Source organism: Delphinapterus leucas, chromosome 4 (genome assembly GCF_059928025.1).
Source record: "Delphinapterus leucas isolate spDelLeu-1000000601 "Yukka" chromosome 4, BTC_Dleu_Yukka2, whole genome shotgun sequence".
NCBI lineage: Eukaryota > Metazoa > Chordata > Mammalia > Artiodactyla > Monodontidae > Delphinapterus > Delphinapterus leucas.
Genome location: NC_143132.1, coordinates 120005793 through 120030383, shown reverse-complemented (window position 1 = coordinate 120030383; position 24591 = coordinate 120005793). Strand labels below are relative to the sequence as shown.

At 40.6% G+C, this 24591-nt stretch overlaps 1 protein-coding gene across 2 annotated transcripts in view; it reads left to right on the top strand.

The window, feature by feature from the left end:
- TSC22D2 (TSC22 domain family member 2) overlaps positions 1–24591 on the top strand; it is a 126598-nt gene that overhangs the window by 76712 nt on the left and 25295 nt on the right. The window contains exons 2-3 of one of the 2 annotated variants that reach the window (XR_016393113.1): positions 10929–11144; positions 12753–24591. The exon at positions 12753–24591 is cut by the window's right edge and continues 25295 nt beyond it. Coding sequence is in view for 1 of the 2 variants with exons in the window: in XM_089911013.1 (XP_089767139.1) it covers positions 10929–10956 (28 nt within the window). In the remaining variant the exon portion in view is untranslated. Of the gene's footprint in view, positions 1–10928 lie in introns of both variants that reach the window. The other variant, XM_089911013.1, reaches the window with a different exon arrangement.

Below are 24591 nucleotides of genomic sequence, written 5' to 3'. Positions count from 1 at the left end.
GAGAATGGAGCCTCATGTTCTTATAAAAGAGACTTCAGGGAGATCCCTCACGCCTTCCACCATGTAAGGACACAACAAGAAGATGGCCCTCTGTGAACCAGGAAGTGGGTCTTCCGCAGACTCTGAATCTGCCAGCACATTGATCTTGGACTTCCCAGTCTCCAGAACTGTGGGAAATAAATTTCTGTTGTTTGTAAGCCGTCTAATCTAAGGTATTTTTGTTATAGCAGCCTGAACAGACTACAGCGATTTTCATTACCCATGACCATAAAGTTCTAGGTGTTAAACTTTATTTTCATCATAAACTTTTTTTCCTCAATTAAGTTATAATTATATCAGTACACATTGATCAAAAAACCTAAATATGTTAAAATTCATGATGAATTTCAAACTTAAAAAGAGAAGCTGAATTGAAAAAACACATCTTAACAGTATGAATATGGCCGATAATTTTTTTTTTTACATCTTTATTGGAGTATAATTGCTTTACAATGGTGTGCTAGTTTCTGCTTTATAACAAAGTGAATCAGTTATACACATACATATGTTCCCATCTCTCTTCCCTCTTGTGTCTCCCTCCCTCCCACCCTCCCTATCCCACCCCTCTAGGTGGTCACAAAGCACGGAGCTGATCTCCCTGTGCTATGCGCCTGCTTCCCACTAGCTATCTATTTTACGTTTGGTAGTGTATATATATCCATGCCACTCTCTCACTTTGTCCCAGCTTACCCTTCCCCTTCCCCGTATCCTCAAGTCCATTCTCTAGTAGGTCTGTGTCTTTATTCCTGTCTTACCCCTAGGTTCTTCATGACATTTTATTTTTCTTAAATTCCATATATATGTGTTAGCATACGGTATTTGTCTTTCTCTTTCTGACTTACTTCACTCTGTTTGACAGACTCTAGGTCCATCCACCTCATTACAAATAGCTCAATTTCATTTCTTTTTAGGGCTGAGTAATATTCCATTGTATATATGTGCCACATCTTCTTTATCCATTCATCCAATGATGGACACTTAGGTTGTTTCCATCTCCTGGCTATTGTAAGTAGAGCTGCAATGAACACTTTGGTACATGACTCTTTTTGAATTATGGTTTTCTCAGGGTATATGCCCAGTAGTGGGATTGCTGGGTCATATGGTAGTTCTATTTGTAGTTTTTTAAGGAACCTCCATACTGTCCTCCATAGTGGCTGTACCAATTCACATTCCCACCAGCAGTGCAAGAGTGTTGCCTTTTCTCCACACCCTCTCCAGCATTTATTGTTTCTAGATTTTTTGATGATGGCCATTCTGACTGGTGTGAGATGATATCTCATTGTAGTTTTGATTTGCATTTCTCTAATGATTAATGATGTTGAGCATTCTTTCATGTGTTTGTTGGCAGTCTATATATCTTCTTTGGAGAAATGTCTATTTAGGTCTTCTGCCCATTTTTGGATTGCGTTGTTTGTTTTTTTGTTATTGAGCTGCATGAGCTGCTTGTAAATTTTGGAGATTAATCCTTTGTCAGTTGCTTCATTTGCAAATATTTTCTCCCATTCTGAGGGTTGTCTTTTGGTCTTGTTTATGATTTCCTTTGCTGTGCAAAAGCTTTGAAGTTTCACTAGGCCCCATTTGTTTATTTTTGTTTTTATTTCCATTTCTCTGGGAGGTGGGTCAAAAAGGATCTTGCTGTGATTTATGTCATAGAGTGTTCTGCCTATGTTTTCCTCTAAAAGTTTGATAGTTTCTGGCCTTACATTTAGGTTTTTAATCCATTTTGAGCTTATTTTTGTGTATGGTGTTAGGGAGTGATCTAATCTCATACTTTTACATGTACCTTTCCAGTTTTCCCAGCACCACTTATTGAAGAGGCTGTCCTTTCTCCACTGTACATTCCTGCCTCCTTTATCAAAAATAAGGTGACCATATGTGCGTGGGTTTATCTCTGGGCTTTCTATCCTGTTCCATTGATCTATCTTTCTGTTTTTGTGCCAGTACCATACTGTCTTGATTACTGTAGCTTTGTAGTATAGTCTGAAGTCAGGGAGCCTGATTCCTCCAGCTCTGCTTTTCGTTCTCAAGATTGCTTTGGCTATTCAGGGTCTTTTGTGTTTCCATACAAATTGTGAAATTTTTTGTTCTAGTTCTGTGAAAAATGCCAGTGGTAGTTTGATAGGGATTGCATTGAATCTGTATAGATTGCTTTGGGTAGTAGGGTCATTTTCACAATGTTGATTCTTCCAATCCAAGAACATGGTATATCTCTCCATCTATTTGTATCATCTTTAATTTCTTTCATCAGTGTCTTATAATTTTCTGCATACAGGTCTTTTGTCTCCTTAGGTAGGTTTATTCCTAGATATTTTATTCTTTTTGTTGCAATGGTAAATGGCAGTTTTTTCTTGACTTCACTTTCAGATCATTAATTTTTTAAGTTAACTGATGAATATTACATACTGGTTGAATGAAACAGATTTAGCTTCAACTCTATTTCTGTTTTTCATTTTTATGGATGTCAGCTCTGAAAAACCCTGTTGACATAAATAAATGGGAAAGGGAGTTTTGTTACAGCAACATCAATCTTTGAATTCATTTGAGTTCTATCCCAAAATCCAAGGAGTGATCTTTCCTCACATATTACTCTTATTGATCAATAAGCTGAAAACACCATCAAGTCTTTCTTTAATTTTGCCGAAATCAAAAGGATATTTCAAAATATCTGTTTGTTTGGACCCCACAGATTTTTATCCTCCAGGGTAAGGCCACCCAGTAAGAACAGGATGGGGGAGGGGAGAAGGGAAGAGCATGTTCTCAGGCAGAGTAAAGAGGACCCATTGAAGTTGAGGATCTGAAAACGATTGCCTTAAAACTATCCTTGGGGGAGTTCCCTGACGGTCCAGTGGTTAGGAGTCGTGTTTTCACTGCCGTGGCCTGGGTTCAATCCCTGTTGAGGAACTAAGATCTCGCAAGCCACAAGGCACGGCCATGATTTTTTTACAAATCCTTGCCTGGTTCCTTTCATAACGTTTTCACTCCCCACTTTGAAGATCACCATTATAAAATTTCCTTTTGTAATATCCAGATATAAAAAGCAAACCCCCCCAAATGAGTCAATTTAAAAATAAATCTTAATCAAGAAGTAAAGCAGCGGTACGGGGGCAAAAATGTTAATGGTGGGTACATGACTGAAGCACTGGGAATCTTGCCACGGTGGATAAAACATAAGCTTTGACACCAAACACAAATTTGATTTCTAGGGACCTTGCACAAGTCGCTTTACCACTCTGAGCCTCAGTTTCTTAATCTGTAAAATGGCAGTAATACACTGTTTCACAGTGTGTTTCTAAGGGTTAAATGAAATAATCTATACACAATGCTTTGTAGACTATAAAAGAAAGTTATAAAGCCTCGATGAAAGTGATGGAAGGGTGTTTCCTTTCCTCCTCACCCTCAATATTAATTGAATTAATGGCAGATGTCTCACTAGAGGAATATCCTCCCTTAGGCCTGAGTCTTGGGCTGAAGAATTCAGATTCAGGAGTTTTATTCTGATATTAGAAAAAAATGACCCCGAAGTTAAATCTATAGCATCTTTTTAGCATTTATTTACTCCCTGGCTAAATATAACAATTGGGTCTTAAACCATAAAGCTTCATCAAATTCTAAGGTTGCCTCAGAATGCGAGGAAATTGCAGGAGAAAAATATCTAGTGTGTAAGTCTATGCCTGGGAAACTCACTCCTCTGACCGCCTCACCACACATCCTCTTTTGGATGATGACTGCTTTTCATGCCAAGTGTCTTATCTCATAACTGACACATACATTTGAGGCTATTATTTGATGTTTATTAAACATATAATATACAAACTTGCTCCTCATAGACTGAAGCCTAAAAGAAAAAAGTTTCCAATGAAAAACAGTCCTGTAGTTCAAAAGATTTGTGCAAATTAAAAGAGCAGAATTATTGAACAAGTCAACATCAAAATGAATGATCGTACCCGTCAGTTTCCAGAAAAATCAGCAGAGAGCTATCAAACAGGATATAATTAAGTATTTTTAGAGGATCTAAGTCAAGAATACATGAAGACCATAAAATGTTTGTATGGTTTGTGTACTTCTTTCTTTTGTTACAGTGTTCTTATATTAAAAATGGGATTTTTTAAAATATTGTGCTATGAGTCAACATATAGCAACAGATCTGATAATTTACTACATATAAGATGTTTACCTCCACAAGAGTATTGCAGCTATTAAGCTATGTGATAAAATAACCCCAAATGCTATTTTTATTTTGAGTTTGCTTTTATGTCACATTTTATAACAAAATATAAAATGAAAACATTTTACTTAATCTCAACATAATTTGTTCTTTGTAAAATATGATGATTTAATTTTTTCACTCATTCTTCTTCCTGTTATAAAGATTTTTAAATGCCATAAATTAAATTTATATCATTTCTTGCAGTATAAGCTGTTCGGGAGACATTGTTTTGCTGTCTACTTTAATCCAAGCACACATTGTCTGCCTTGAATACTTGTGGATATTCAGTCAAAATACATTCTTTTTTTAAATTTTTTAATTTTTTGGCTGCATCAGGTCTTAGCTGAGGTACACGAGATCTTTTGTTGCAGCGCTCTCTAGTTGTGGCGTGCGGGTTTTCTCTCTCTAGTTGTGGCATGTGGGCTCCAGGGCGTGTGGGCTCTGTAGTTGTGGCACACGGGGCTCCAGAGTGCATGGGCTCTGTAGTTTGCGGCACATGGGCTCTCTAGTTGAGGCATGCGGTCTCAGTAGTTGTGGCACGTGGGCTTAGTTGCCCTGTGGCATGTAGGATCTTAGTTCCCTGACCAGGGATCGAACCCGGGTCCCCTGCACTGGGGGGGCGGATTCTTTACCACTGGACCACCAGGGAAGCCCCCAGCCAAAATACATTCTAATTTTAAGTGTTCTAAGGTCAAATACGTTTCATAAAGATTAAACATTTAAAACCTGCTTGTGTACTAAAGAATTGGCTAGATATATGATGACACAGAAAAATAGCCATGATCTATTGTCTACTGAAAAATTACAGAATAACATCAGTAATAATTTTGTTCTTTAAAGGTTACATGTGTGTATATCAAAAAGTCAGAAAATATTCTCCAAATTGTTAGCAATGATGACGGGGGCGTTTAGGGCTGAGAATGGGAGGAGGGTGTCAGAGGATTTTCAGATTTTTATACACATTTTTATTGAATATATTTATAATATGCAGACATTATTTTTATAACTTATAAAGATTTTAATTACAATCAACTGGGAATGTAGTTTTAGCAGTAGCAAAACTAAGTCGACTTTGATAGTTAATTTTTTTAACATCTTTATTAGAGTATAATTGCTTTACAATGGTGTGTCAGTTTCTGCTTTATAACAAAGTGAATCAGCTATAGATATACATATATCCCCATATCTCTTCCCTCTTGCGTCTCCCTCCCTCCCACCCTCCCTATCCCACCCCTCTAGGTGGTCGCAAAGCACCGAGTTGATCTCCCTGTGCTATGCGCTGCTTCCCACTAGCTATCTATTTTACGTTTGGTAGTGTATATATGTCCATGCCACTCTCTCACTTTGTCCCAGCTTACCCTTCCCTGTCCCCATATCCTCAACTCCATTCATCCAGTCTGCATCTTTATTCCTGTCTTGCCCCTAGGTTCTTCTGACCATTTTCTTTTCTTTTCTTTTCTTTTTTAATTCAGTAGTTAATTTTTGAAAGTGGGGTCTCTACCCCACCAAGGTGTTTGAAATTGGCCTGGTCCAGCTGTAAAGGAATTTGAGAACATCTCCTCCAACATCTGCCCCAAACTCCCTGAATCCAGGAGCTGCCCTTCACGCCCACCCCAGGGCTAATTATTGTAGGCATGCAAGGCTCATTCAATTAGCACTTCTTGAGCACCTACTATGTGCTAGTGTGGAAGTGCCGTGCAGGACTCCAGAGCTAGGTTTTCAGAAGAGACTCACAATCTCAGCTGAGGCAAAATGAAAGGAAGGTCATTCAGTTTATGAATGTTTAAATAATTTTAGCCTTTTGGGTTCCGGTTTGAAGGGCTGATTTCCCTTGCCTTAGACTTGGTTTCTCTATAACACTGTTTCTGCTCAGTAAAATAGTTACCTTCTCCAGACTCTTTTTTTTTTTTTTTAATTTATTTTATTATTTATTTATTTATTTTTGTCTGCACTGGGTCTTCGTTGCTTCGGGCGGGCTTTCTCTAGTTGCGGCGAGCGGGGGCTACTCTCTGTTATGGTGCACGTGCTTCTCATTGCGGTGGCTTCTATTGTGGAGCGTGGGCTCTAGGCGCGCAGGCTTCAGTAGTTGTGGCATGCGGGCTCAGTAGTTGTGGCTCGCAGGCTCAGTATTTGTGGCTCACGGGCTTAGTTGCTCTGCGGCATGTGGGATCTTCCTGGATCAGGGCTCGAACCCGTGTCCCCTGCTTTGGCAGGTGGATTCCCAACCACTGCACCACCAGGGAAGCCCCTCCAGACTCTTTCTCCATATCTCTTGGTAAAGTAGCTCCCAAACTTGTCTGATCACAAGAGTCACCAGAGATGTTTGTTAAAAGTAAGATTCCAAGGTGCCACCCCAGACCTGCTTACTCTGAAGTACTTTGAAATCACCAAGTGAGTATTATAACCAGGTAAGTTTGGAAAACATTGCCTTAGTTAAATGAATAACTCCAACAGAGTCTTAAAGTTTTGTAACCAGATGAGTCCTAGAGATGTTCTAGGCCAGTGGCTCTAAACTCTAGGGTTCAGCAGAATCACCTAGAGCACTCTTTAAACCCTGATTGCCGGGCTCCACCCTGACTTTCTGCTACAGTAAATCTGGGATGGGATTGAAGAAATTGCCTTGCTAATAAGTTCTCATATGATACTGCTGCTGGTCCGAGGATGAAACGTTAGGGTTCTAGTCCAGTTGCTTTCAATTTTCTTTTAAGCACAAGCCACACAGTAGGACATACATTTTACATCTGAATCCAGGACTCACACATGTGTTCATCTGAAGAGTTTCACGGAACAATACTTAATTCTTACTGCAAGCAATGCACTCTGATATTTTATACTTTATTTTATTTTACTTTTTTGAAATTCCCTAAATGGATTGTACAATCCAACGACAGGTTGCAACCAGCAATTTAAAAAAACACCGAATGTAGCCCCATCTTGGAAAGCGGAAGGTCAGCAATCGCCACACTTCTTTGTTCATATGCCATTGAATGAAACATTTTTGAGCATGCACTCCCCACTTTTGTATATTTATAAATTGTGCTCTCTTGACTTGTGCTCTCTTGATCCATATATCAAATATTAGTAAAGCTTCATATTTTTTCTTACATTTCACATGGAAAAATGTAAATAAAGCTTCTAACATTTCTTCCAGCTCCCTAATGGATCATCTTAACCCAGGCTTCAGGAGGGCATGCTCCACCTTCAAGACTCAGACACCCCGAGAGGTGGAATGAGCAGCCCAAGGTCACATGGCTGGCTCCAGTGAGGCAATTTTGGGGTTTTTGTTTGTTTGTTTGTTTTATTTTGGCTGCTTTGGGTCTTCGTTGCTGCACACGGGCTTTCTCTAGTTGCGGCGAGCGGGGGCTACTCTTTGTTGCGGTGCACAGGCTTCTCATTGCGGTGACTTCTCTTGTCGTGGAGCATGGGCTCTAGGCATGCGGGCTTCAGTAGTTGTGGCTCACAGGCTCAGTAGTTGTGGCGCACGGGCTTAGTTGCTCCGCGGCATGTGGGATCTTCCCACACCAGAACTCGAACCTGTGTCCCCTGCATTGACAGGCGGATTAAAGTTCTTAAAAAGTAGGTAGATACTTGTGAAATAGCAGGACAACATTAGCTTTCTTTTGTGCTCCACTTTTTTTAATCCCCAAGTGGTATAGGAAGAAATATGGGGAGTTCCGTGGTGGTCCAGTGGTTAGGACTCAGCGCTTTCACTGACGTAGCCTGGGTTCAATCCTTGATTGGGGAACTAAGATCCTGCAAGCCACGTGGTGCGGCACCCCCCCCAAAAAAAGAAGAAATATGAATACTGTCACATTTTTGTCAAAAGGTAACCAACTTTCCAATGATGTAATTTCACAGAAGCCTCAAAACTGTGGTGATTCACAGTACCTATGAGACGGGATTTTCTTGAACAAGGAAACTGGTTCCAATATCCCCATGACTTTCTAGTTACAATGACAGCTATGCCAGACAGTCTGCACAACAAGACCCTCAGGGAGAAGTTCTGCTGCTAATTTCATTGCGTCCAGTTCCTGGTAAATAAGGAGAAGTGAGCAACAGACACAGGGCTATTTCCCCCTCTTTGTGGTGAGCTGTAGTGACTGAAATTTTTGGATCCCCAAAGAGGCAGGAAACAGGGTCTGCTGTTCCCCAGAGGGCAATTTTGTCTCTGTTCCTACCACAGAACATCTTCACAAGGCTCAATTAGGCAGCAGGCCTGTGACCCACTATGGCTCTCACACACACATAGACAGAGGTTTGATTGGCAACAAGGTTCAGAACAATTATATGGCCACTAGAATGATTATAACTTCCAAATACTATAGAATGAGAAACCCCTAACTTAAAAAAAAGCATAAGGCTAGCTGACTGCTTCTGAATAGTAAATATCTCGCCCCCAAAGACAGCACTTGTAAAATTACAAAAAAGAAACTTTAAAAGCACAAGTGAGGGGCTTCCCTGGTGGCGCAGTGGTTGAGAGTCAGCCTGCCGATGCAGGGGACACGGGTTCGTGCCCCGGCAGGGAAGATCCCACATGCCAAGGAGCAGCTGGGCCCGTGAGCCATGGCCGCTGAGCCTGCGCGGCCGGAGCCTGTGCTCTGCAACGGGAGAGGCCACAACAGTGAGAGCCCCGCATATCGCAAAAACAAACAAAAAAACACAAGTGATTGCTTTACATGGAGTGGAAAAAATTTTCAAGCTGGATGGAAAAAGAAATCTTCGTTTTAATATTAAACTTGGAATTTTGCAAATAAAAGCAGACCCAGTTCCTAGTTCAGAAAGGGGGATGCTTGGAGGCTAATCAGCCTTGGAAAGAGCTCTGTGGGATTGCTAGCCTCGGGGCACAGGGAGAAGGAGTAGCAAAACAGGCGCTTGCCCCAGGACAGACAATCAGACTAGGCTCCTTCTTTGTTTCTCTCCCACACTCCAGCCCAACTTTCAACCACTTGTGTTTCACTCTGTGTAGGCCTGTCCGTGTCTGCTTTTTCTTTCTTCCTCTTTTTTTTTTTTTCTTTTTTTGGCTGCTGTTTTTTTTCTAGTTCATCTCACTCACCCTCTAACTGGCCATAAGGTAACACGAAAATATATTTACTTTTGTTAAACTTATTTAACATATACACGTTTTGGAACTTCCCTGGCAGTCCAGTGGTTAAGACTCCACGCTTCTGCTGCAGGAGACATAGGTTCAATCCCTGGTCAGGGAACTAAGATTCAGCATGCTGAGCGGTGCAGCCAGAATAAAATAAAATAAAATATACAGGTTTCCCAATATTAATTTTCAAAGTCATTGATCTGAACGCAGTAGGTTCTCTTGTGAAAATTGTGTTTGTTTTGAATTTGCATGTGGTCTTTGATCTGTGGTTTTGTGCCCTAGAAGGTCAGTGGTTCACTCACAAGAGAAAAAGAATTCTCCGTGCCCCTGATTGAGCTTAAGGAATTGTGCAAATTCAGTATAAAGCGGACTTAGGGAACACTTTAATTAGTTTTGTGTGGTCTCCACCTGGTGGTTGGAAAGCAGAACACAAACCCTTAATGGAACTGGAAAAAAGTACTCATTTCATTTCCTCCCTGCAAGTACAGAATCCACAAATAATAAGCATTGACTGTTTCTTCAGTGTCGGTCTCCCTGATGAATTGTAAGCTACATGAGGACAAGGACTGTGGCTCTGCTTGTTCACTGCTATTTCCTCAGAGCACAGGGCCTTACCTACAGTAAAATCCTCAATAAATAGACCATGAACAAACCAGTAAGTGAAAAGCACTTGATATAGTTTAACTTCCAATGTCTTTACTGGCCCTCCTATTGTGCTCATTCTTTTAATATATGTTGTTGAAGGAATTATTGCAACTAATTTTTTTGCAAAGCAGCAAGCGCTTTACTATCTCTCCCCCCTTCCCCTTTGGTAACCATAAGTTTGTTCTCTGTGAGAGAACTATTTCTGTGTCTGTGAGTCTATTTCTGTTTTGTAAATAAGTTCATTTGTATCATTTTTTTAGATTCCACATAAAAGTTATATGATATTTGTCTTTGTCTGACTTACTTCACTTAGTATGATAATCTCTAGGTCCATCCATGTTGCTGCCAAGAGTAGATGAAGAGGAATTTACATTTTGTTAAGGAGATATATGTAAAAGATTGCCTGTCACCTTGCTACTCAAGAAGTGGCGTGCAACCAGCAGTGTCAGCAGCATCTGGAAGCTTATTAGAAATGTAGAATGTTAGCCCCATCGCCGACCTACTGAATCAGGTTCTACATTTTAACAAGACCCCCAGGTGATTCATGTGCCCAGTCAAGTTTGAGAAGTACTGCCTGCCATATCACACTCCAAGAAGGGCAGCTGCATGAATCTGGAGACCTTGCCAAAACCTTCAGAAGGGATGAAAGAATTGCCAAAGACATGAGAGCTTAGTGTAACCAATTATTGCATAAGGACTTCAGCTGAGACACTGTGTCATAGTTTAATTGGCAGCATTCTTTTTCGTTCTTAGTGATACATAATGTAATGGTTCTTCCTACAATTAGGGGCATCTTGGACTTGATGAAATACAGTCGTATTGGTTCAAGACCTTTCTTTTACTCTAAATTATCGTGGTCATGGGTGTGGAGACCCAGGAGGAATGAATTTGTCGCAATTTACAGTCATTCTAGCAGCAAACTCTCAAATCAATAATGTTTTTCAGTTTCAGCTCTTGGGAAAGCCCAGATTAAAGCATCGGTGGAGCAGAGAGAGAGAGACAAAGGGCCCTTCTTTGGGAGAAGAACAGTAATAAGCCACATCTTCACAGGTGATCAAAGTGAGTGAAAAAATACTACAATGGCTGGAGATTGATGCGGGGATTCAAAAGGAAGGGAGCTAGAAGAGAAATGATATGCAAGAATACTCTTCATTTTGAGAGGTAAATCTTCTTTATACTTTTCAGCTAAAAATTGTTGATATTACTGATTCTTCATCATTCTGGTCCACAATGGGGACAGTAAGTAAAAATGAATAGAACTGGGGAGAAATGCAACAACTGGCTCAATGTTAACAACAAGGATTGTTTTTCTTAAGCATCTCTGAGCTTTTATATGTGCATCCATAAGTAATTGTAAAATGTATGCCAGTATACTCATTTCAAGCCATTAAATATGTTACTTGATATTATAGAGGTTAATTTAAATGCATGGGCTCTGAAGATATTAAGGTTCATACCAGCACCAGCACTTACTCTCAGTGTGACTTGGGGAAAGATAGTTAATTTCTCTGGGACTCAGTTTCCTCATTTGAAAATAGGAAAAACAAAAGCTGCTTTAAAGACATAAGGAGTAAAGCACTGAGAATAGTGTCTTGTTGGATATAATACATGGCCAATAATTATGAGATGTGGTTCTGACATTAATAGTATTACCATTGAGCTTTAATTCTCAAAGTGTAGTCCCTAGACCAGCAGCAATGGCATCACCTGGGAATTTGTTAGAAATGCAAATTCTAAGCCCGACTCAGGCCTACTTAATCAGAAACTCTGGGAGTCATGCCTGCAATACTTTGTTTCAACATGCCCTTCAGGTGATTTGACATGGGCTACAGTTTGAGAACACCTGCTCTTTAGTAGCCGTGATCTGAAGTTTGGGCTCCTGACTCTTTAGCTGTTATGGAAAGAACCAATGGAGGCACCGAGTCTATTTATACTCTTGTGCGGGTCCACTCTGAAGGCTTGTAACACTGTACTTAAATTGGAATGAGTGAGTGATTGAAGAACACGTCGTAGTAAGGATCAGGCTACACAAAGAAGAGAAGCCAAATGAACAGGAAAGCAAAGTCCTGGACAAGGTACTCAAATCACAGCTAGAGGAGAAGCTTGGATGGCAAGATCTAACACATGAGTATAGGGCACCTGCTACAGCAAATAATCAGTTAGGATCAAGAAGGGAAAATGTGCCAGAGAAAAGATGAAATGGCCAGAGATGACAAGGTGCCTGAGTTGCAAAATATCACGCTTCACTCGGGTGCAGTGAGACACTGAGAGCTACTGTGAATTCTGTTTAGTTATTGCTTGGGGACGGGTGCCTTTAAAATCTAGGTTACTGACAATCAAGATATTGACAAGGTCTGTAGCTAACTGTTAAGGCCAGCTGCATTTGTTACCTTCTGGGGTTGAATTCCCTCCTGGTAATTTGGAGCTAGTTTTCTTGGCTATTTGACCAGGGATGCCTGGCCTTGGCTCCCATTCTTTTGATGCATCTGATCTTTATTTGCTCCTCTTGGCAATGATGAAGCATGACCACTAGAAGTGCTTTAAAGCAGTAAGGTATGGTTGACCGAACTTTAGACGTTGCTGAGGAGTAGATTAGAAACTCAAAGTCACATGTCCAAATGCTGCTTTTTCATTTTGTGTAGTCTTAGAGAAAATTTTGCTTTGTAGCATGTCAGTTTCACTAAAAGAAGTGAAAAGCCTCTCCCACCCCTTTTCTCTCTTCCCCTGCCCCCAGGCCAGGAATAACCCTCTTTCCTTATCTCCTATTAGATCTGGATATTTCACTGATTAAAACATAAATCCCAGAGGACTATTAAAATGCTTACCTGGGGGCTTCCCTGGTGGCGCAGTGGTTGAGAGTCAGCCTGCCGATGCAGGGGACACGGGTTCGTGCCCCGGTCCGGGAAGATCCCACATGCCACGGAGCGACTGGGCCCGTGAGCCATGGCCGCTGAGCCTGCGCGTCCGGAGCCTGTGCTCCGCAATGGGAGAGGCCACAACAGTGAGAGGCCCGCGTACCGGAAAAAAAAAAAAAAAAAAAAAAAATTTTGCCTGATTAAATTGATCACACAATACTTTGCAAACATGTAATGTTCCATAAAATCTCAACTAGAAAAAAATTGTATCTCTGATAAGTGGCTATATTTGATGCTACCCCATAACCCCCTACTCTGTTCTCAAGTAAACTAGCCAAGTAATTCATATTGAGATAGAGAGTAGGCACAGGAGAACTGGGGGGCATACAAGGAGGCTAATGCAAGTGATCAGAGGGTTACAGAATCTGACACAATGTACTAGGAAAGACTTTCTTCTAAGACTGTATAGCTGCTTAGAATAAACACACAAATACCTGAAATGGCCCATAATCCCTTTTCTGTTTACTTCTTCAAAATATATGTTGTCTCCAGGTCACAAAAATATTTAATATAGCAAAAATAATCCAAAAAGTCAAAAGGTGGAAACAACCCAGGTGTCTGTCAATGGATAAATGGATTTTTAAAAATGTGATATATACACACAATGGAATATTATTCATCCTTAAAAAGGAAGGAAATTCTGGCACATGCTACAACATGGATGAACATTGAGGACATTATGTTAAGTGAAATAAACCAGTCACAAAAAGACAAATGCTATAATGATTCCACTTGTATGAGGTATCTAAATTTGTCAAATTTATAGAAACCGAAAGTAGAATGGTGGTTGCCAGGACCTGGGGGGAGAGGGAAATGAGGAGTTATTATTTAATAGGATAGATTTTCAGTTTTGCAAGATGACAAATTTTCACAACAATGTGAATATACTTACTGAACTGTACACTTAAAAATGGTAAAGATGGTAAATTTATGTTGAATGGCTATATGGTAAATTATGTTATTGTGTATATTTTACCTCAATTAAAAATAAAAAAGAAATGCAAAAATTATAGGAACAATCCAAAAGGCTAAAGTGTCACTCACATAAGAACCCTACATTTTTTTCTTTATATTTGGCACCTAAAACAAGTTGGACAGTGGCTATTAATGAAATAATACTGTTTTAATTTTGCTGAGAAAAAAACAAAGCCCAGAAAGAGTAGTTGACCTGCCTGAGGTTGTTACCAAACCAAACTTGGGTCCGCTCGCCTGCACACAGAAAGCCAATATACTAACACTGGGTTGTAGTGAAGGAAATGTGCAGCGTTTATTGTAAAGGAGCCAATGCAAGGAGAACTGGTGGCTCATGCTCTAAAACCCCCAGATCCCCGAGGGGTTTCAGCAAAGCATTTTTAAAGGCCAGGTGAAGGACGGGGGTGGGGGGGGGTCCTCAGGGTATGTGATCAGCTCCTGTACAATTCTCTGATTGGTTGATGGTGAGGTAACAGGGTGGTGTCACAAGGGTTAACATTTTCCATCCTTAGGCTCCAGTAGGTCTGGGGGCAATGTGCTCATGGTCATCAAGTAGTTAACATCTTTCATTCGGTGGAGGTTTTCACATCTGTAAAACAACTCAGGAAATGTGCATCAGATGTATTATCTAGGTACTTCAGAGAGGGCTAAAGCAGAGGATATGGGGAAGGGGTCTGCCCTGGGAAGGAAGGCCCCATAGGGTTTTGCTGGGTTACAAGATCACCCAAAATAAAAACTAGGTAGTCTGCCTCAGCATCTGCTTTCGTAAATGCTGAACTAAACAGCTTTCTTTCAACAGAAAGAGAGGAGTTTAAGAAGAAAAATCTCCTTGTCGATCCAGGGACACCACTGCTGTCCTGCAGATCAGGGGAGACACTGCCACTGTCCCCATGAGTACATCTAATGTGTGGACATGTGAACAGGATTATCCTGTGAGACATGGTAAGCAGCTGCTGCCTGTTAGGTCTGAGAAGGGGACGAGGAGAGATGGGCTTGCACTGCATCAGAAGGGTTTGGGCCAAATACAAGAAATTTCTGTCTGCAGACTTAACACGGTGAGGGCTCTGGAAGGAGATGGTAGAATTCTCTGGAATCGTTTTTCTGGAATGTTGTCGGTGCAGTCCTGTGCAAGGTGAAAGGATGAGGGAAAACCATTCATCCAGGGCTCGTTTAACTCCGTGATTCTTTAAACTAAGATTATTCACATGCTCAGGAGTTGAAGCTGAGGTCAAGAGGAACCCCTGTGGTTACCAACTCACCTGAGAACAAGGAAGCAGAGGTGAAGTTGTGGTCAAGAAAATTTACCACAGTGTGTGTGTGTGTGTGTGTGTGTGTGTGTGTAACACACAGGAGTGGAGCCAGGCCTGAGACTAGGCTAAAGTAAAGGCAAATATAATACCCCCTTTTAACTTTAGGTTTTAGATATGACTATGGTTCCAAATTTCCCACAATGAACAAGTATTACCACCTTAATCAGGAAAGAAAAAACCCTTCCAAATAATCTTATAAGTAATAACAGAGTGGAGATGAACATGGCCCCTGTCAAAGTGGATGAAGAGTCACAGGCTTGTATAGTCTTTCCCTTGTCTAAATGTACTTTATTTTAGCACCATATTAAAGAAAAATAAAATTAAATCTCCACTTCACTCCATGCATGAAAATCAATTTCGGTTACATTAAAGAAAACATGTTTAAAAACACACAGAGAGGAATACCAGGAAAAATATAGAATATTTGTATACCTCTAGATGAGAAAGGCCTTTCTTAACATGACACCAATGCTCCAAATCCTAGAAAAGCAACTGGCAGCTCTACATCCATAAAAATGAAAAACCACCAAGATAAACAGTGGTTCTGGAAAATTTTTGACAAACCGTATGTCTGATAAGGGACCTATACGTAGAATATTAAAGGAACTATTACAACTCAACAATGAAAAGACAACTCATGTTTTTAAAATAGGCAAAGGATCTGAATACACATTTCTCCAAAGAAGATATATAAATGACGAACGAGTACATGAAAAAATGCTCAACGTTTTTAGCCATCAGGGAAATGTCAGTTAAAACCAGAATGAGATACCATTTCACACCCACCAGGTTGGCTAGAATCAAAAAGGCAAATAATAACAAGGGTTGGTGAAGATGTGGAGAAATTAGAACCCTCATACACTGCTGGTGGACATGTAAAATGGTGCATTTTCTTTGGAAAACAGTCTGGCAATTCTTCAAAGAGTTAAATGTAGAGTTACCGTATGATTCAGTTAATTCCACTCCTAGGTATATGCCCAAGAGAAATGAAAACTTATGTCCACTGTTTATACAAAACTTGTACACAAATGTTCATAGCAGTGTTATTCACAATGGCCAAAAGATAAAAACAACCCAATGTCCATCAACTGATGAATGGGTAAATAAAATGTAGTATATCAATACAGTCGAATATTTTTTGGCAATAAAAAGAAATGAACAATTGATATACGCTACAACACAGATGAACCTTGAAAACATGAAAGAAACTAGTCACAAAGGACCACATATTGTGTGATTTCATTTAGATGAAATGTTTGAAATAGGCAAAGCTATAGAGACAGGAATTAGATTAGTGGTTTCCTAGGGCTAGGAGAATGGAATGACTGGAGGTAAAGGCTGAGAGGTCAAGGTTTCTTTTTGGGATAATGAAAATGTTCTAAATTGATTGTGGTGCTATATGCACAACTGTATGAACATACTAAAAACAATTGTACACTTTAAATGGGTAAAGTATAAGATATGTGAATTATATCTCAGTAAAACTGTTTTTTAAAAAGAATGTTCATAGCAACTTTATTCGTAATAGCAAAAAACTGGAAATAACCCAAGTGTCTACTGACAGTACAGTGGATAAATAGAAATTGTACTGTACTCACACAGTAGAATAATACATAACAATCTAAAAGAATAAACTCTTGCTATATGCAAGAATGTAGGTGAATTTAACAGACATAAAGTTGAGTGAAATAAGCCAGACATAGGGTGAAAGCGATCAAGTGTATAGTGACGGATGGTAACTAGACTTTTGGTGATGATCACTTTGTATTAAACACAAGATGTCAAATCATAATGTACACCTGAAATGTATGTGATGTTATATACCAATTTTACTGCAATAAAATTTTTTAAATTTGTTTTCCTTAATTGAAGTATAGTTGATGTACAGTAATATTATATGTTACAGGTGTACAATATAGTCATTCACAATTTTTAAAGTTATATTCCATTTATAGTTATGATAAAATATTGCTATATTCCCCGTATTGTACAATGGATCCTTGTAGCTTATTTTATACCAAATAGTTTGTACCTCTTAATCTCATACCCCCTTTATTGCTCCTCCCCCCTTCCCTCTCCCTACTGGCAACCACTAGTTTCTTTTGGCTATTCTCTGTATCTGTGAATCTGCTTCTTTTTTGTTATATTCACTAGTTTGTTGTATTTTTTAGACTCCACATGTAAGTGATATCATACAGTATTTGTCTTACTCTGTCTGACTTATTTTACTTAGCGTAATGCCCTCCTAGTCCATCCATGTTGCTGCAAGTGGCAAAATTTTGTTCCTTTTTATGGCTGAGTAGTATTCCATTGGATATACATACCACAGCTTCTTTATCCATTCATCTGTTGATGGACACTTAGGTTGTTTCCACGTCTTGGCAGTTGTAAATAATGCTGCTATGAACATTGGGGTTCATATATCTTTTTGAATTAGTGTTTCTACTTTTTTTGGGTATATACCCAGGAGTGGAATTGCTGGATCACATCATAGTTCTACTTTTAGTTTTTTGAGAAGCCTCCATACTGTTTTCCACAGTGGCTGCACCAGTTTACATTCCCACCAACAGTGTAGGAGGGTTCCCTTTTCTCCATATTCTTGCCAACATTTGTTATTTGTGTTCTTCTTGATGAGAGCCATTCTAACTGGTGTGAGGTGCTATCTCATTGTGGTTTTGATTTGCCTTTCCCTGACAGTTATCGATGTTTAACATCTTCTCATGTGCCTGTTGACCACCTGCATTTCCTCTTTGTAAAAATGCCTATTCAAAAATTCTGCCCATTTTTTAATCGGGTTGTTTTTTTCTTTGATGTTGAGTTGTTTGAACTGTTGGATATTAACCCCTTATCGGTCATATCATTTGCAAATATTTTTCTCCCAGTCCATAGTTGTCTTTTCGTCTTTTTAATGATTTCCTTTGCTGTGCAAAAGCTTTGAAGTCTAATTAGGTCCCATTTGTTTATCTTTGCTTTTATCTCCTTTGTTTTAGGAAGCAGATCAAAAAAATATTGCTACGATTTATGTCAAATAGTGTTCTGCCTATGTTTTCCTCTAGGAGTTTCGTGGTTTCTGCTCTTACATTTAGGTCTTTAATCCGTTCTGAGTCTATTTTTATATATGGTGGTAGAGAATACATTCTTTTACATGTAGCTGTCCAGTTTTCCCAGCACCACTTATTGAAGAGACTGTCTTTCTCCATTGTTATTCTTGCCTGCTTTGTCACAGATTAATTGGCCATAAGTGTATGGGTTTATATCTGGGCTCTCTATTCTATACCATTCATCTCTCTGTCTGTTTTTTGTGCCATACTGTTTTGATGACTATAACTTTATAGTAGAGTCTAAAGCCAGGCAGCGTGATTCTTCTAGCTCTGTTCTTCTTTCTCAAGATTGTTTTGGCTATTTGAGGTCTTTTGTGTTTCCATGTGTTTTGTGTTTCCAAATTTTAAGATTATTTGCTCTAGTTCTGTGAAAAATGCCATTGGTGTTTTGATAGGAATTACATTGAATCTGTAGATTGCCTTGGGTAGTATGGTCATTTTAACAATATTAATTCTTCCAATTCAACAACATGGTATATCTTTCCATCTATTCCTTCAATTTTTTTCATCAGTGTCATAGTTTTCCAAGTACAGGTATTTTACCTCCTTAGCTAGGTTTATTCCTAAGTATTTTATTCTTTTTGATGTAATGATAAATGGGATTGTTTCCTTTATTTCTCTTTCTGATAGTTTGTTGTTAGTGTATAGAAATGCAGCAGATTTCTGTATATTAATTTTGTATCCTGCAACTTTACCTAATTTATTGATGAGCTCTAGTAGATTTCTGGTGGCATCTTTAGGATTTTCTATGTATAGTATCATGTCATCTGCAAACAGTGACAGTTTTACTTCTTCCTTTGCAATTTGGATTCCTTTTTCCTTCTGATTGCTGTGGCTAAAGCTTCCAAAACTATGTTGAATAAAAGTGGCGAGACTGGGCATCTTTACCTTGTTCCTGATCTTAGAGGAAATGCTTTCAGCTTTTCAACATTGAGTATGATAGCTTTGGGTTTGTCATATGTGGCCTTTATTATGTTGAGGTATGTTACCTCTACCCCTACTTTCTGGATAGTTTTTATCATAAATGGATGTTGAATTTTGTCAAAAGATTTTTCTGCCTCTACTGAGATGATCATGTGGTTTTTATTCTTCAATTTGTCAATGTGGTGTATCACATTGCTTGACTTGTGGATACTGAGAAATCCTTGCATCCCTCGGATAAGTCCCACTTGATCATGGTGTATGATCCTTTTAATGTATTGTTGCATTGGGTTTGCTAACATTTTGCTGAGGATTTTTCCATCTATGTTCATCATGATATTGGCCTGTAATTTTCTTTTTTTGTGTGGTATCTTTGGTTTTGGTATCAGGGTGATGGTGGCCTTGTAGAATGAGCTAGGGAGTGTTCCTTCCTCTGAAATTTTTTGGAATATTTTCAAAAGGATAGATGTTAACTCTTCTCTAAGTTTTATAGGATTTGCCCTTGAAACCATCTGGTCATAGACTTTTGTTTGTTGGAAGTTTTTGTTTGTTTGTTTGTTTTTTTGTTTGTTTGTTTTTGCGATACGCGGGCCTCTCACTGCTGTGGCCTCTCCTGTTGCGGAGCACAGGCTCCGGACGCGCAGGCTCAGCGGCCATGGCTCACGGGCCCAGCCACTCCGCAGCATGTGGGATCTTCCCAGACCGGGGCATGAACCCATGTCCCCTGCATCAGCAGGCAGACTCTCAACCATTGCGCCACCAAGGAAGCTCTGTTGGAAGTTTTTTAAATCACAGTTTCAATTTCAATGCTGTCGTTGGTCTGTTCATATTTTCTATTTCTTCCTGGTCCAATCTTGGGAGAGAGTACAGGCTCAGCAGTTGTGGTGCACGGGCTTAGTTGCTCCGTGGCATGTGGGATCTTCCAAGACCAGGGATTGAACCCGTATCCCCTGCATTGGCAGGTGGATCCTTAACCACTGCGCCACCAGGGAAGTCCTCTTTTTCTTTTTTGTGTGTATATCTATTATAGATTTTTGGTTTGTGGTTACCATGAGGTTTTTGTATAGTAGCCTATATATAAAAACGATTGTTTTAAGTTGCTGATCTCTTAATTTCAAATGCATTTTAAAACCCTGCATATGTACTCTCCTCCCCTCATGATTACTGTTTCTGATATCATATTTTATATTTAGTTTTGTGTATCCCTTAACTGCTTATTGTGGATATAAATAGATGATTTTATTACTTTCGTCTTTTAACCTCCCTACTAGCTTTGTGTGTGGATTATTTCCTACCTTTACTGTATGTTTGCCTTTACCGGTGAGTTTTTCATTTGTAATTTTCTTGTTTCTAGCTGTGGCCTTTTCTTTTTCACCTAGAGACGTTCCTTTAACGTTTGTTGTAAAGCTGGTTTAGTGGTGCTGAACTCTTTTAAAGATTTAATTTAATTTTTATTTTTTTGGCTGCGTTGGGTCTTTGTTGCTGTGCATGGGCTTTCTCTAGCCATGGTGCTACTCTTCACTGCAGTGCCTGGGCCTCTCACGGTGGTTGCTTCTCTTGTTGCAGAGCACAGGCTCTAGGCACACGGGCTTCAGTAGTTGTGGCTTGCAGGCTCTAGAGCACAGGCTCAGTAGTTGTGACACACGGGCATAGTTGCCCCGCGGCATGTGGGATCTTTCTGGACCAGGGATCAAACCCGTGTCCCCTGCATTGGCAGGCAGATTCCCAGCCACTGCGCCACCAGGAAGTCCCTCTTTTAGCTTTTGATTGCCTGTTAAGCTTTTGATCTCTCCAACAAATCTGAACAAGAGCCTTGCTGGTAGAGTATTCTTGGTTGTAGGTTTTTCCTGTTCATCATTTTAAATACATTGTACCACTCCCTTCTGGCCTACAGAGTTTCTACTGAAAAATTAACTGATGGTATTATGGGAACTCCCTTGATGTTATTTGTTGCTTTTCCCTTGCTGCTTTTAATATTCTTTCTTTTATCTTTAATTTTTGTCATTTTAATTACAATGTGTCTTGGTGTGTTCCTCTTTGGGTTCATCCTGTACGGGATTCTCTGCACTTCCTGGACTTGGGTGACTGTTTCCTTTCCCATGTTAGGGAAGTTTTCAGCTATTATGTTTTCAAATATGTTCTCAGCTCCTTTCTCTCTCTCTTTTCTCCTCCTGAGACCCCTGTAATGCAAATATTAGTGCACTCAATGTTGTCCCAGAGGTCCCTTAAATTGTCCTCATTTCTTTTCATTCTTTTTTCTTCTTTGTTCAGCGGCAGTGATTTCCACTGGTCTGTCTTCCAGATTACTGATCTGTTCCTCTGTATCATTTAGTCACCATTGATTCCTTCTAGTGTATTTTTCATTTCAGTTATTGTATTCTCCATCTCTGTTTGGTTGTTCTGTATATTTTCTAACTCTGTTAAAAACCTCTACTTTTTGCTCTGCGCATCCATTCTTCTCCTGAGTTTTTTCATAATCTTTACCATTATTACTCTGAACTCTTTCTCAGGTAGATTGTCTATCTCCACTTCCCTTAGTTCCTTTTCTGGGGTTTTATCTTGTTCCTTCATCAGAAACATGTTCCCCTGCTGTCTCATTTTGTCTAAGTTGCTATTTGTATTTTTATGTTTGTGGTAGGTTAGTTACATTTCTCAACCTTGGAAAAGTGGCCTTCCACAGGAGATGTCCTATGTGTCCCAGCAGTGCACTCCCTTCTCATCACCCAAGCTATGTGCTGTAGGGGTTCCCCCTAAGAGGGCTGCACAGGCCCTTCTGTTGTGGCTGGCTGACTATGTTGGTGGTCTGGTAGAATTGATTGGCCCCTAACCCAGTTGGTTGTCTAGCCCTGCCTTGTGTGAATGCTTGTGTGTTGGTTGTCTGGCCCTGGCTGCTGGTTAGTGTGTCCTGGCCACAAGGTGGCTGACTGCAGAACCCCAGGGGATTCCAAGGCTAGTGCTGGCTCACCAGTGGGCAGAGTTAGGGTCCAAAGACTCCAGGGCTCTTGCCTCCACACTGGTGGGTGAAGCCAGGTCCTGGGGTTGGTGCTGGACTCCTGGCAGGCAGAGCCAGGTCCTGGAGTCTGGATTCAGGACCCAGGGACCCCAGAGCTGGTTACAGATTTCTGTGGATGGGGGGGCAGAGGTGGGGGGAAAGAGCAGTGGCAGATCCTGATGCAGTAGGGTATGGGGTCCAGCATGTCATGAAACTTGTGTTGGCCTGCTAGTGGGCAGGGCTGGGACCCAGCTGGTCCCAAGGTACAGTCTGGCCTGCAATGGGCAGTCTGGGTCTGAAGGCTGCACAATTGTAGTTTTCTTGCATCTGGTGTCTGCTCCCTCGTGGGAGAGGCTAGTCTAGAGGCTAGTGTAGGCTTCCTGGAGGGCCAGGCTGGTGCCCACCTGCTGGTAGGTAAAGCTTGTTCTTGGCCCTCTGGTGGGCACAGCTGTGTCTAGAGGGTCCAGGAAGTCTTTAGGCAGCCATTCTGCTGCCTGATATCAGGCTTTGTCCCCACCCAGTTAGTTGTTTGGCCTGAAGCATCCCAGCACTGGTACCTACAGGTTGTTGGGTGGGGCCAGGTCTTGGCACTAATGAGCTAGAGGAAGGATTCCAAGATGGTGGCCACTAGTAGCAGTGTCCACGCGGTAGAATGCTCCCAAATATGGCTTCCACCAGAGTCTATGTCCCCAGCATGAATTTCGGCCACCCCCTCACCCCCGCCTCTCTGGGAGTCTTTCCAAAACCAGCAGGTAGGTCTGGCCAAGGCTCCTATTAAATTATTGCTTTTGCCCTGGGTCCCAGTGCACATGAGATTTTGTGTGTGCACTGTAAGAGTGAAGTCTCTATTTCCCATAGTCCTTTGGGACTCCTGAAATTCAGCCCTGCTGGCCTTCAAAGCCAAATGCTCTGAGGGCTCGTCTTCCCAGTGCAGGACCCCCAGGCTGGGGAACCCTACGTGGGGCTCAGAACTCTCACTCCTATGGGAGAACCTCTGCACTCTATTCTCCAGTTTGTGAGTGACCCTCGATTATACCGTGAGTCTGCCCCTCCTACCCATCCATCCTTCTTTATGCCTCTGGCTGTAGATCTTTTCTGGTAGGTTCTAGGCTTTTTCATCAGTGGTTGCTCTGCAGATAGCTGTGACTTTGGTGTGCTTGTGAGAGGTGAGCTCAGGGTCTTTCTATTCTGCCATCTTGGCGGATCAAACTCATCAATAAAATTTTTTTAAAAAAGAAACGAGGCAGGACTTCCCTGGTGGTCCAGTGGTTAAGACTCCATGCTCCCAGTGCAGGGGCACGGTTTGACCTTTGGTCAGGGAAGATCCTGCATGCTGCATGGCACGGCCAAGAAAAAAGAAAGAAGAAGAAACCAGACAATAAACGGTACATATTGTATGATTCCATTCAGTGGCAATAGAAGTCAGCAGTGGTTGCCTTTGGGGTATTTCCCGGGAGCAGGCATGAGGCAGACTTTTGAGATATTAGAAATGCTCTATATCTTATACAGAGTGAAGTAAGTCAGAAAGAGAAAAACAGATATCGTATATTAACACATATACGTGGAACCTAGAAAGATGGTACAAATGAACCAGTTTGCAGGACAGAAATAGAGACACAGATGTTGAGAACAAACGTATGAACACCAAGGGGGGAAAGTGGCGAGGCAGGGAGTGGTGGGATGAACTGGGAGATTGGGATTGACAGATATACACATATATATACAATATGTATAAAATAGATAACTAATAGGAACGTGCTATATAAAAAATAAATTAAATTAAATTAAAAAAAAAAAAGAAATGCTCCATATCTTGATCTGAAAGATGGGTACAAGAGTGTGTGTGGATCGATATATATGTGAAATCTCATTCAGCTATACAACAAATATGTTCACTTTATGTAAGTTAAATCACAATTTTTTTATATAAATTTATTTATTCTATTTATTTTTATTTTTGGCTGTGTTGGGTCTTTGTTGCTGCATGCGGGTTTTCTCTAGTTGCGGAGAGCGGGGGCTACTCTTCGTTGCGGTGCGCAGGCTTCTCCTTGCGGTGGCTTCTCTTGTTGCAGAGCACAGGCTCTAGAGCACAGGCTCAGTAGTTGTGGCACATGGGCTTAGTTGCTCCCCAGCATGTGGGATATTCCTGGACCAGGGCTCGAACCCGTGTCCCCTGCATTGGCAGGCAGATTCTTAACCACTGCGCCATGAGGGAAGCCCCTAAACCACAATTTTAAAAAACTGTGAAGAATTAGATAAATAAAATTGAAAGCACAATCCCACCAGTCTAGTTAGCCTGAGAAATTTCCTATCACTAAATCAAACTGGGTCATAATGCTTTTCTCCTCTGTATATTTTTAACTTTTCCCCCTTCAAGGCTGCCTTCAGTTGTCAGTT